Below are 14,247 nucleotides of genomic sequence, written 5' to 3'. Positions count from 1 at the left end.
TTGATGCCTTCAGTGTGAATCTACAATTTTCATAGTAATGAAAATAAAGAAAACTCTTTGAATGAAAAGGTGTCCAAACCTTTTATCTGTACTGATAGATTATATATATATATTAATTTTTTATTTGCACCCAACCATTTATCAGTGAAAATTGTATGTTGACAGGCAAACTCAATGTCAAATATTAAAACCACATTTCCTTTTTTTTCTAGATTGATGCCAGTGTCATCAAACTAATGACAGATGAACAGCTAAACACATACTTTCCATCATATGGTGATCGTTTGGCCATTTTGGGATTTTGCAGACAGAAAGCTATTAACAGGATTGACCCCAATTTCTTTTGCAACCCAATTTTTTGATCGATTGAAATCTAAAATATCCAAAAAATTGAAGTATAATGATTCTGCCACAACAAGTCACCAACACATAGCAAAGAATGCTCAGAAGACTATGAGAAAGGTAGAATTAGGATGGAAGAATTACGATACAGAAAATCTGCTGTAGAGTTTTGCGCATAGGTTTAATGCATTGTGATATATAACTGTCACGTTTGGGTACACAGGAGACAAGAGATCCAATCGCAGTGTGAGATTTATTGGGCAATCCAAAATCAGTCAAAACAAGCCGGGGTCGTAACCAAACATCAGTCCAAACAGAAACAAACAAACAGGATCAGAAAACAGGAACTAGAAAACTAGGAACACTAGGAACCAGGGCCCGTTCTTCGTACGTCGCTTATTACATCCGAGATCAAATGACACATCCAAGATGATATCATCGTGCTAATCATGATCCGGCTAATTGGGTTCTTCGAACACACCTGTTGTGTATGATTAGTATCGCTGGATTGAGTTATCGGAGATAATTGCGCGTTCATGTGTTGGCTTAAAAGGGGATATGTATCAACACTCGAAACCATGATCAGCAGTGCAGCGATTGGCTGGTGGCAAGACGCCAATGTAATGACGTCATATAATTTAAAACGACACCCGACAAAAAACTTGACAAATTTCTGGACTTTTATAAGGAAACAGCCAAGCAAACAAAACTACATAAATGTTATAATAGATACACGAAACAGATAAAAGATACATTTTTTTATTTTATTAGAATTTTTTTCATGATTCCCAATAATTTGGATTCGCAATTTATAATAGTTGTGCAGTCTTTACATTTTTATTTCAATGTAGAAATTAATTATTAATTTCATTTTATATTTGGACAGATTTGTTACGTGACAGCATTAATGAAAGTTTCTTAAGGGTCAATATCATGTTATCTGCATCTCCTGCGCTCCATTAAGCCACTCTTATAATAGCAGTCATCACTCAAAATAATGCACGACTCTATTATCTGTATAGCATGAATTTCAATGAGTAAAACTGGCTGTGTCTATAGTAGGCTGTGTCTATGGTGGCATTTTTTATATTATAAAATTATAATAATATATTATTTATAATAATAATTATATTATAATAATCTTTTAAATTATTATTTTAAATTATTATCCCTGGATCAGTACAATACTCTTGTAATAAAGTAGCAGTGGTAGCAGACACATTTTGAGTATCATTTCTGATTGAAAAGAAGCGATCTAATCCTGTTTACATGAAATAAGCCTGCTCCCGAGCAGGTTTAAGCTGACGGACCTGTTGCTATGACAGCAGCTCCGGGATGAGCTTCGATGAACCAAACAATCCAAGATCACGCCAAATCGTCAACATTCAAATCCAGCTAACTGAGTTAGCAACGTACGAAGAACAGGCCCCAGGTGACGGAAAGTAAGGACTCCATGAAGACAAACAGAAAATGACTGGTTAATATAGGGAGGATAATGATTAACAAGTGAAGACACCTGAGTGCAATTAACAGGAGTGCAATTACTGTGATAGAGGGACAAGGCTAGTGGGAATTGTAGTGCCTACGGTGAGGTGCCTATGGGGAAGTGAGACCACTAGTGGACACCCAGGGAAACAGAGACCAGAGAGCGTGACATTACCCTCTCCTCCACGGAGCAGCTACCAGATGCTCCACCCGAACCCAAGAAGAGACCAAGGTACACAGAGACCAGGAGGGAGGTGGAGCGGTGGAGGACCAGGGGGAGGGACGGAGGACCAGGTAAAATGGGGACATAGAGAAAAGTGCAATTAACAAAAACAAGGAACTCAGGAGGGAGGTGGACCGGCGGAGGACCAGGGGGAGGGACGGAGGGCCAGTTAATAGAGGGTAACAGAGACAGGAAGTGCCAAATAATTAAAACAACAACAACAAAACACAAGTCCAGGGGAGAACAGAAAGTTCAGTGGCCCAGGGCCGAACCGACAGGGCAGGAATCCAGGGTGGAGCAAGGTAGAACTGGAGCCATGCGGTTGAGTCAGAAACCCACCAGGGCAGCGCAGATGATACATGAGAGCAAGTCTGTATAGGCAAGTCTGAAACAGAGAACATGAACAAGTTAAGGGTGGCCTCCGTGGCCACGACAGGATCAGTCGAACGCTCAGAGAGTTCGGCTAAGACGTGGAGAAGCTCTGGTAGTTTCACAGAGTTTAGATTGGATTCAGGAAGATCAATGGTGACTTGACTCTGCTCATGAGGATCATTGGTGACCTGACTCTGCTCATGAGGATCACTGGTGACTTGCCTTTGCACATGAAGATCAATGGTGACTTGAATCTGCCCATGAAGAACACCGGTGACTTGACTCGGTCCTTGAAGATCACCAGTGACTTGACTTGACTCCTGAGGTCTAACTGTGGTAGTGCTTAACTCATGAGTGTCAACAGTGACTTGAGCTGACTCTGGAGTGTCAACGATGACTTGACCTGACTCTGGAGGGTCAACAGTGACTTGACCTGACTCTTGAGGGTCTATGGTGGCTGGGGAACGTATACGAAATCCCACACCGCTGGATCTTAGCATGATGGAGTCCTTCTGTCACGTTCGGGTACACAGGAGACAAAAGATCCAATCACAGTGTGAGATTTATTGAGCAATCCAAAATCAGAGTCAAAACAAGCAGAGGTTGTATCCAAACATCAGTCCAAACAGAAACAAACAAACAAACAGGATCAGGAAACAGGAACTTGAAAACTAGGAACACTAGGAAACCAGGTGACGGAAAGTAAGCACTCCATGAAGACAAACAGAAAATGACTGGTTAATATAGGGAGGATAATGATTAACAAGTGAAGACACCTGAGTGCACTTAACAGGAGTGCAATTACTGTGATGAAGGGACAAGGCTAGTGGCCTACGGTGAGGTGCCTATGGGGAAGTGAGACCACTAGTGGACACCCAGGGAAACAGACCAGACAGCGTGACAGTAACTACTACCAGATTGCATTTCTTAAATGATCTACTCAATTGACTATACTTACGCCCCGTGACTCAAAATAGGACACAACAAAAACTGGGACATAAGAGAGCCAATTCATAAAGAAACATTTTATTTAGATAAGACAAATATACAAAACTAAGTACTGTAGTGTTCAAAAGTCAGTAATGGTGTCCTAAGGGTATGTGTGAGAATGTAATGTGCTGTGGTCTCGTGATGTATGCAAAAAGAAACATTATCAAACCATAACTAAAAGCAATCAAGTTGGCCGCCCGCACGCTCTGCCATCGAACTTGCTTCTCTTAAAGAGGCAAGGGAAATTGGGCACAGGTGTCACGGATGCAACCAGGTTACGGGGGCGCGGAGTCATCTGTCTTCTACTGGAAAAAAAACCAATGAATACCCAGGTCATCACACTCCTCCCCTTAGGACAGGGATCTGTCAAGAATCCCTGCAAAGAAACATATAAACAATTAAAACAAAAAAATAAGCCCCATACAGAAAAAAAAGAAGTACCAAGGACAGCAACCAGAGCCAAAATAGTTTTTTTTTTTTTTAACACCAACTTAAGCATCATTCATAGGGGAACGTGACTGCGTCTCACAACATTTTCAGACCCTCTAATGTGCTTAATATCAAGGCAATAAGCCTGAAGAAACAAAGACCAACATATCAGCCTTTGGTTAGGACAGTGAAGAGAATTTAAAAACGTCAATGGGTTGTGGTCTATAACCTGACAAACGTGACATGGCCGTATGTAGGTTAAAATATTGCTCTTTAAATGTGGCCAAAAAAAATACTGCAAAACACGATCATAGATCACCGCAGAATGACCCGACTTTTCGTGTGCAACCTCCAACATGCCAATGCCAAAATTTTATGGGAACCACTACCTGAACAATAGGATCTTCCACAAAATTCTCACCATGAGGACTCCATTTCCTCAGCAACAACCCATCTTGTACAATATAGTTTCTAGCCTTATCTGGTACGTCGCCATCCTGAAGTGCAGAGGTAAACAGCATATCCAAGGTGGAATCTAACTGTTGTTCTTTACTCAGCTCATCTGTAGACAGAGGAAAAGGCAGAGTAGACAAATCAGGTACAGGCAAACGTGCTGTGCCTTTAACTCACTTCTTTCTTGAGGCTTCAAATGCTCAATACTTTTAGCCATAGCGCGAGTTACAACACCCACAGGGTCTACCACCATTTCGTGCTCACTCAACGCACCACTAGATGAAACCATAGGAGACGGAGACGCATTTGGCCACACCCTGTCTCCTGCTAATTTGTTTTGCAAGATAAGGTGTACACCCTCAATTGCTAAGCAGGAGGCAAACCCACTACTACTTCCCCAGTCACTAAATCAGAGTGAAGCTTAACCTTATGAAGAGGAACTGTTAATGTATTTAAGCCCATACCTCAAACTAAAACACTATTACCAGATCTAAAATGAAAGAATCCATAGCTCCTGTGTCACATAGAATTCTGACAGGAACTTCAACTCCATCTGAAAATGACACTCGACCTTCTGTAATAAAAGGAGCATAAAAGTGGACAAATAATCCTTAAACAGTTTATTCTCAGACTCAGCACCATTTGAATGAACAGAATTTGCAACTGCAGCAGGCGTAAACTTATTTACATCAATCTGTTTATTTTTCTCTTTAAATATAGGGCAGTCCCCTTTCCAATGGCCTTTTCCCCCGACAGTAATCACAGATTTTAGATGGATCAAACTTCCCTGAAGAAAAGTAACCACCCTGAGAACCAGCATATGTACCTCGATTCACAGCAACTTCACGTGTTCTCCAATCAGCAGCAGTGTTTTTATGAGTGAGCATAAAGTCATCAGCCAACAATGCTGCTGCCTCAGGAGATTCAATTTTGTGCTCACTGATATACATCGCAATTGGATCAGAAACGGAAAGTTTAAACTGTTCAACTATAACCAATTCAAGCAGTTCCTCAAATGTTTGGCCTTAAGCGACGCACACCAACGAGTAACATTTCGTCTTAAATCTTGCACAAACTCCAATGAGTCTGTCCCTGCTCCTTTTTACAAGACCTAAAGCGTTGTCGATATGTTTCTGGGACACACTCATTTGCTTTCAATACCGCGAATTTAACGGTTTCATAATCTCTAAAGTCTTCTGTACTCAAAGTAGCAAAAGGTAACTGCGCCTTACCAACCAATACACTCTGTAGTAACAGAACACAATCTGTTTTAGACCAACCTTGTAACACAGCAACACGTTCAAGCATAGTAAAAAAAAACATCTGGATGGATCAACCTCATTAAATTAAGGAATACGTTTTAAGCTTTGATTCAGTGGAAACTTCTCACACTCACCAACAGTTGACCCAACGTCACCAACTTTACCTTCTTCAATGAGCTTCAGTTTTAAAAACTGCAAGTCCATCTATGCTTTATCTAATTCCATTTTATCACGCTCCAATTTCTGCTTAATTTTCTCATGTTCTATTTGTCACAATAATAACTCTTTTTGCTGGTCAAAAGTTAAAGCAGACTGACTGTTGGTCACTTTCACTCATTTCAACTGTTGACTGTTCAACTTTCTTATCAACCAGTTTTATTTTTCAGCTTTCTTTTATTCTCTTATCGCCAAGTTTTACTTCATAATATTCAGCGATTTTCAAAAGTTGTTCTTTTGTACACTTATTTAACAACACGTGCGTCGGCGATTCAACAAATCGGTCAATATCAGCCATAAGCAAATAAACCACAGTCTGAAAGTATTCAAATGTGCAATCAAATACTCTGAAATTAACCCACTATCTAACTATTTAAAATCTACCTACCTAACTAAAACCTAATCTTCATGTGGATACTGGTGGGGGGAAATTAAGCACACAAGCCCAGTGGGTGGAACTGCAACTGGTAAAACCAGCGACAATTCTCAACACCATGGAAATGCTCCCAAGACAACCGCTACTACATGATTCTTCACAACACTACAAAAATAACAAAACCCGATATGTTTCAAAGGAAACACACCACTAAACCTAACAGGGATAAATTCCAAGTCAAAACAATCACTATTGCACAAAGGAAACTTACCAGTCAGAGGATTCAAACGATGACCAAACAACTGCACCAAATGCTTTCCAATGTCTTAAAGCACCTATCTTGACGTAATTATTCAAATTGGGATCCCCCAAACATCACGACCAAACAATAGTTTCAAATCCCCTTTAAAGGAATGGGAAACAACAAAACAATCCAAATAATCAAACATATTCAAATAAGGCATAGAATCAGCCTAAGAACAGACAAGCCCCCATTTGTTATGCCCTGTGACTCAAAAGGGGACGCAACAAAAACTGGGAAATAAGAGAGCCAATTTGTAAAGAAACGTTTTATTTAAATAAGACAAATATACAAAAATAAGTACTGTAGTGTTCAAAAGTCAGTAATGGCGTCCTAAGGGTATGTGTGAGAATGTAATGTGCTGTGGTCTCGTGATGTATGCAAAAAAAAAAAAAAAAAAAAAAAAACATTATCAAACCATAACAAAAAGCAATTAAGTTGGCCGCCCGCACGCTCTGCCATCGAACTTGCTTCTCTTAAAGAGGCAAGGGGAAATTGGGCACAGGTGTCACGGATGCAACCAGGTTGGGGGGGACGGAGTCATGTTGAACACAAAAGAAGATATTCTGAAGAATGTTGATAACCAAACAGTTGTGGGTCCACTTTGACTTCCATGGTTTTTTTTTAATAATATTTGTAAATCAAAGGGGATAATACATCCTTAAGAACATTCCTTTATGTTCAACAAAAGAAATAAACATATTTAGGCCTACAGGTTTGGAACAACACGAGGGTGAGTAAATGATGACACAATGTTCATTTTGAGTGAACTTTCCCTTTAAAAACAAATTAACAAAATAAAACATGTGACTTACCTGTATTAAGTTTTGAAAACAGAATTGGATCAAACATTTGTCCAGGAAAGTGTCAGCATAATGTCCATCCTCTTTCATATTGTCAAACAGGTTCATCCAAAACTGGATGCACTGACTTCTAAGTGTATGCCACCATCTCTCAATCCATTGATTGCTGGTGCTTGGCCCAAAACTGACGCAAGCAGAGTCAGGATGCGTTCCATGATGCAGAAATTTCTGCTTCTCTGCAACATTGATGTTCTCTGTGCCCGTTCTCTCGAGATCCAATCTCACCATATTAGGGCTGTCAAAGTACCCAGCAATTACCTGAGGATCATTGTTTGCTCTGTAAGCTTCAAGCCACATAATTATTCTTGAAAACCCGTCTATGCACCCACTTCTACCAATTCCATGTGGTTTTAAATTATCGTATCCATTAATATGCCTCACATAATTAGGTCCACTGCAGAAATACACTCGGCGGCGAAGTTGATTACTAGACGTCAGGTCAAATCCCATGTTTGAAGTTGTTGCTGAATGAAAGCTGCCACATCAGCTTCATCGGTCTTGCTCTTCCTCCTCCAAATATAGTGTTTACTCAAAAGTCGCTCAAGGGTGCGATTGCTAAATTTGACTATTTGTTTAATTAATCCATGGATCACGCAGATGCCCAATGTTAGTAAGAATCAGCATCAGCAACAACCGACGCCTAGTCTGTGGGCGTAGTGCGAGCGCACAATGCGTCACAATACAGGTAGTTTATCATTATTATGATACGTTTATTTCGAGAAAGTTTCTCATTATTATGAGAAGTCAAGTCATTATTACGAGAAGGTTTTTCATTACTTTGAGATGTTAAGTCATTATTACTAAAAAGTATCTCATTATTATGAGATGTTAAGTCATTATTATGAAAGGTTTCTCATTATGAGATGTTAAGTTCTTATTACGAGAAAGTATCTCATTATTTTGAGATGTTAAGTCATTATTATGAGAAAGTATCTCATTATTTTGAGATGTTAAAGCTGCAGTCGGTAACTTTTGACGCTCTAGCGGTTAATAAACAGAACTGCTTGCGTCTTGTGGAAGAACATTGCAGCCGGAACTACTTCTCTCTGTTTATGTCTATGAAGAATCACAAAGGTACTGGGTTAGTCCACCGCGGTACCCCCGATGCAATCTAAAATAGTCCGAATATAAACACTTATTATAGGTACACCCTAGTGATTCAGGACAAGCTAAAAACAGGGTTTGGAAAACGGATTTATGGTGTACTCGCTTATTATATACATTGTTCTACATTTTGAACACAAACAAAGTTAAGGACCGCAGCTCTGATTGGTTATTTCTTAACGGGAGCGATGTATTTTCTGCAAATGGCAATAGGACCACTGGGAGGAGCCAGAGGAGCTTGATTTTTTCACAGATTATCTGTCTCATATTCTACTGTCAGGACATAATGACAGGTTTAACAAATATTTAAAAAATATATTTTTACAAAAATTACCTACTGCAGCTTTAAACCTTTTTTTTTTTACTTGAATTTAAATACTATTAAACTAACATTAAACTCTCAAGGAGTTTATAAGTAAAAAATGGTAAAATGTCAGTGTATGTTAAATAACCTAAATGAACTTGTGTTAACAATATAATTAGAACTAACAATATAATTAAATTTTTTTAAATGAACAATTCCTGTATAAAATGGGGCAGCAACCTTTATATCAAACATTTTTAAATCATCCACAGCTAAGCATCGCGGGAGGCTTGATCTGCGCCAGAGCATGTGAAGTGAATTTGATGCAATTCATTTTCAGATGCAATGAAAAAAAAACTAAAAAACCTGTATAGCCTAGATTAGCAACCCATTCTCACTCCAAAGGCGTCAAAAACCGAAGCATGGTTAAGCGCCCCTAGCGTCACTTTTATGATGCCAAATGTGCCTCTCGGTGTCGCAATATCGATGCACTATGACCCTCATTGCTTTCAGTGAGAATCATTTGGCGTCGGAATTTCGACGCAAATTCGACAGAATTTCGATACTTGCCACCAGTTTACAAGTGGCACAGGTTGGGAAAGTAATCGTAAATACGCTCTTTTAATGCCTTTTATAAAATGTATTCGTGTTCTTTATTAAACAGATTAGCACCATATGGTTAAACGCTGTATTATATCGGAATATATGAATTTCATTGCATTTAAATAAATGAACACAGCTACTAATTAGTGTGATTAAACCATCTGTCACGTGACGTGCCATAGACTTTCAATTCGTTTTATTTTCATTTCAGGTTCAATGATGTAAGTTGTATTTGTAGTAAAATCATGGTAATCACGACACTTACAATAGTAATAAATTTAATTTGTAAGTGGGACATTTACCACGTTTTTACCACAGTAACTGTAGTTTTACTATGGTATATTAATAATCAATACAATAATCACCAAACCAGCTATGTTTGTATCACTGTAATGTTAGTGTTTTTATGTGCTTTTATATGACCGATATCACAGTAATCATATGTTCTGTACAATGCTTTTAATACCTTTTAATGTAAATCCAAAAAAATAAAACAAATTAAAAATAAATAATTAAAAAATATATATTTTTCCATCTTGCAGTTCATTCATATCAGTTTATATCTAAATATTTTGCTCACAGATCATTATTAACATCCTGTATATAATTCAATTTTATTTTCTCTCCCCTTTTTTATTATTTTTATTTTTAGCTGAAAAGACGTAAAGGCAGTCAGCCCAGTGGGGTTTCAGGGGTCTCATGTATCAACCTTGCGTACGCACAAAAACTTTGCGTACGCCAGCTTTCACGCTCACGGTCGGATGTACTAACAGTGAAATTAACGCAAGAATGTGCGTTCCTCCAAGCCAATTTCATGTCTGGCGTACGTTCATTTCTCATTGTTTTTGTCCGTTGGCGACTCTTACAGGCAATAAAGTGAAGTTGCAAACATTACACAACAAATTGTTCTACAAGTCTCGCACCACCACCTGTGGGAAGCATTGCAATTAATTTGCAATTTATAAAATAATTGACATATATTGTCACACGAGCCTTTTTATAATTATATAAATTATGCAATTAAATAAGAACATATAAAAGCATAACGGTTGAAACAACCCTTAGTCTATGGCAATGGCAGCGTTGGCCTTATTAGAGGACATTGCTAATGGCAGAATCAGAAGAGAACGAGTTTTTAGGGACCACAATGATTTTCTGGCCCAGGATGATGACTGGCTTATCAGCCGTTTCAGATTTCCAAGGGCTGTCCTCTTGGAGCTCTGTGCGGAGTTGGGTCCGAATCTAGAGAGAGAGACAATGAGGAGCCACGCAATACCCGTTCCCTTGCAGGTGCTGACAACACTTGGTTTCCTGGCAACTGGTTCTTTCCAAAGGGAACTGGCAGACCGCTCAGGAATAAGCCAGTCGTCTTTGAGCCGGGCAATGCCAGTGGTATGGGACGGGATCATCCGCATGTCTGCCAGGTATATCAGGTTCCCATATGATGCATTTGACCAGCCAAACATTAAAATGCAATTTGCAGCGATAGCCGGTTTTCCTAATGTTATCGGAGCGATCGACTGCACACACATTGCTATAAAGGCGCCATCTGAAGAAGAATTTGCATATGTGAATCGGAAACATTTCCATTCAATAAATGTGCAGATAATATGTGATGCACAAATGCGCCTAACAAATATTGTGGCAAGGTGGCCTGGGTCAACCCATGATTCATACATCCTTACAAACAGCATGGTTGGGATGAGGCTCCAAGCTGGCAGGGTGCGTGATGGGTGGCTTCTTGGTAAGTGCCTTTAAAGTTATGATCCTATCTAATTGTAATTTTTTTTTTTTTTTTGCATATAATTATTAATTAACCCTTCAGGAGACCGCGGTTATCCACTAAAGACGTGGCTTTTAACCCCCCTCACCAACCCACAAACTGACCGAGAGCGCAGATACAATAATGCCCATTCTCGCACTCGTTCAGTTGTAGAGCGGGCGATTGGGCAGCTGAAATGTCGGTGGCGCTGCCTTGACAGGACTGGGGGGATGTTGTTATACCGCCCTGACAAGGTGTGCCGCATTGTGCTGGCCTGTGGTGTGCTGCACAATGTCGCGCATAGGCATGGCATACCACTTGGTGAGGTGGCAGCACCGCCAGATGACCCCGACCCAGGACCAATTTATGTGCAGCCCAACCAACAAGCCGTTCATGCCCGCCAACATGTGATTGCGACAATATAAATGGTAATCAGAGACAAAAGTTCACTTTTTGACCAATTCCTTTAATGAGTGGCTTATGTCTGTGAGTGCGTCAGTGATATTTTTCAGGTGACTGTTAATTTCCCCGATGGCCATAATGATTTGCTGTTGTGACTCCAAAACAGCATGTGTCAAGACGCGACCAGACGGACGGGCGTCAGCACTGGGGAGAGCACTGGAAACGCTGGGCACAGTGGGCGCTGGCTGCTCAGGAGGGGCGGACTCCGAGTGCCCCTCCTGGGAAGTGGATGTTTCGGCTGTTGCGCCATATGGGTCTAAATAAAAAGGCAAATGTTAACTGTAATTTAAGTACGTTCCATTTTTAAGGGGCACACACATTTGCAATAAATGAAATGGATCCGTAGATTCTCTGGTGTATACTTTTGGTTCGCTACACCGAATGCATTTGACAATGAAATATAGGTATGCTATATGTACCAAAGTAAAAACAAACGAGAAATTGGTTACCTTCGTCGCAATCCTGTAAATCGGAGTCTCCCACAGCAGAAGATACTACTCCAGAGAGTAAAGTGTCACCCATAATTGAGGCAACTCTCTGCTCAAAGGGTGTAAGTTCATCGACCCCTTTACCACTGCCTGTCCTGCCCACACTTTGTCGGTGCGCAGCAGTTCTCCGTTTAACGTCCACCTTTATATCAGACCATTTCTTTTTAAGCTCATTTACAGTGCGACTTTCAGATCCCACTGCATTGACGGCTTCAGCCAAACTCTCCCACTCATATTTTTTCCTTTTGTTATTAATTCCAGAGGACAACGTTCCAAATAAAATATGTTTTCTAGTCTCTACCTCCGATAGTAGCACCTCCAATTCACTTTCAGTAAAGTTTCGTTTCTTGCCGCTTGCCTTAGCCATTTTCTTACTGCTATCTTTTGCCAAAGTGGACTCATTACCATATTTAAATTGATTTAATTAGGGGAGGAGACTGGGTGGGGCGTTGTGCTCGTGCATGTGCGCTCAATTTTACGTTAATTGGGATGTACAAAGAGAATATGCGTGGAATCCTTCGTACGCAGAGATTCATACATCTGTTTTTTTTTGTGCGTACGCACATTTACAGCTTTGTCCGTACGCAATGTTTTAGTATGAATTCAACGCAAGTCTTTGTACATGAGGCCCCTGGAGAGGTATTCCTTCAGAAATGGAGAAGGCAGAAAGCTGAGGAGGCAGACATTTGCAGCAGTAAGTCTGTGATAGTTTGTCTCTTTTATCAAACATTCCTGCTTTTATCATTTGTACAGCATTTGTTGTTTCTTAAACTGTTGCACTGTCCAAATACCCACACTTGCCATCGTTGCACTTGACCACTTGATTACTTATTTGACGTCTTTCCTGTATTTGGCTTAGTGTTCGAGTGAGCATGATGACCATAAGTGTGTGTCGAACTTTTCATGAATTGATGACTGTGTTTCCCAATCCTGGTCCTGGAGAGCCCCAGCACTGCACGGTTTTGGTGTCTCTCTTATCTCACAAACACACTTTTGATGCCTTGGAGTCTTCACTGATGAGCTGATGAGTTGAATCAGGTGTGTTTGATCAGGGAGACATCTCAAATGTGCAGTGTTGGGCTTCTCCAGAACCAGGATTGGGAGCCACAGCCTTATGGGACACTTATGTGTTTACAGAGATTTTTAATATCTAATTATCAACATTTCACATACTGTACATTGGAAAGCTTTCCGTGACCTCTTGTGAGATCTCGGCAAAAAGTCTGACGATTCATACCAAAACATGATGCATGATGGGATACACTAAGCGTTGTATAGCGCTCCGGAGCAGTATTGGAGAGGATTAGTGTGTGTTAAGGATGCTGTGCTTTGGCATTATTAAGACCGGGGACAGTCTTGTGCACAAACTGTCACATACACACACTCTCAAGTGGCCAAGACTGCAAGTGTATCTGGACAGGGTCAAAGTCTTAAAAATGAACCCTAAACACAGTCGCACATCACAGTCTTAATAATTCAGTTTAACACTTGTATGATATTTTACAAGCCCTCAGGACTGTCTCATCTGACACTATCAAAAGAATTCATATGACTATACCTGGCTATTAATTACTTGCTTTTAATAATGGATGCATTTAACGTTTGATTATACAGCATCTTGACAGAGGCTGCTTTTATAGTCTAAACAAAACCCAGAGTAATGTATAAGTTGAATGTAATAATATTTCCTTCCTTTCTGTCTTACAGGATTGTTTGCAGATAATGCTGTTCTTCTTTTTCAGGTCTACAATATCGAGCTCAACAGCTCTTTTAAGAGCCAACCCTCACAAACCTTCCTAAAAACTAAAAGAGCTATTACTGAGTCTTGAAGACACTTTTACTTAAAATACACTTGTTTTAAATACATTTCTAAATCTGTTAATATTATATGTTAGTAGTTTTATTTTATCTGGCGGTTTCTATAAAAATAAATAAAACCTATATTTCCCTCAAGACCTATTCATGTTTTGTGGTTGTTTTAATTTAAACTTGTCTGCTTCTATTTTAGCCAATTTATTTTTAATAAACCCAAACAAAAATAATAATAATAATAAAAAAAGGAAATCGAATACAGCTCATTATCAGACTTTAGAAAAAATACAATTGAAAAGTCATGACAACACATTTTTAAGGATGGCTACTTTAACTTATAGAAATTATTTAAGCAATTTAATGCGTTTTATACTAGTCTAAATCTGAATTTTGAATACTA

General features: G+C 39.5%; 1 protein-coding gene across 1 annotated transcript; it reads left to right on the top strand.

The window, feature by feature from the left end:
- Positions 1 to 10,558: 10,558 nt before the first annotated feature.
- LOC113067006 (putative nuclease HARBI1) lies at positions 10,559 to 11,884 on the top strand. The gene is made up of 2 exons (XM_026239186.1): positions 10,559 to 11,067; positions 11,149 to 11,884. The coding sequence occupies exons 1-2, from the start codon at positions 10,581 to 10,583 to the stop codon at positions 11,508 to 11,510; spliced, it is 849 nt and encodes a 282-aa protein (XP_026094971.1). The 5' UTR covers positions 10,559 to 10,580; the 3' UTR covers positions 11,511 to 11,884.
- The last annotated feature ends 2,363 nt before the right edge of the window (positions 11,885 to 14,247 follow it).

The sequence above is a fragment of the Carassius auratus genome, chromosome 4 (genome assembly GCF_003368295.1).
Source record: "Carassius auratus strain Wakin chromosome 4, ASM336829v1, whole genome shotgun sequence".
Classification (NCBI taxonomy): Eukaryota; Metazoa; Chordata; class Actinopteri; order Cypriniformes; family Cyprinidae; genus Carassius; species Carassius auratus.
This window is presented reverse-complemented; position numbering and strand designations above follow the sequence as displayed.

Bases quoted from the DNA above. Each gene is read 5' to 3' on its own strand.
- LOC113067006 (XM_026239186.1), top strand. From the start codon at position 10,581: ATGAGGAGCCACGCAATACCCGTTCCCTTGCAGGTGCTGACAACACTT. The intron at 11,068-11,148 runs GTAAGTGCCTTT...TTAACCCTTCAG, and splicing joins GCGTGATGGGTGGCTTCTTG to GAGACCGCGGTTATCCACTA.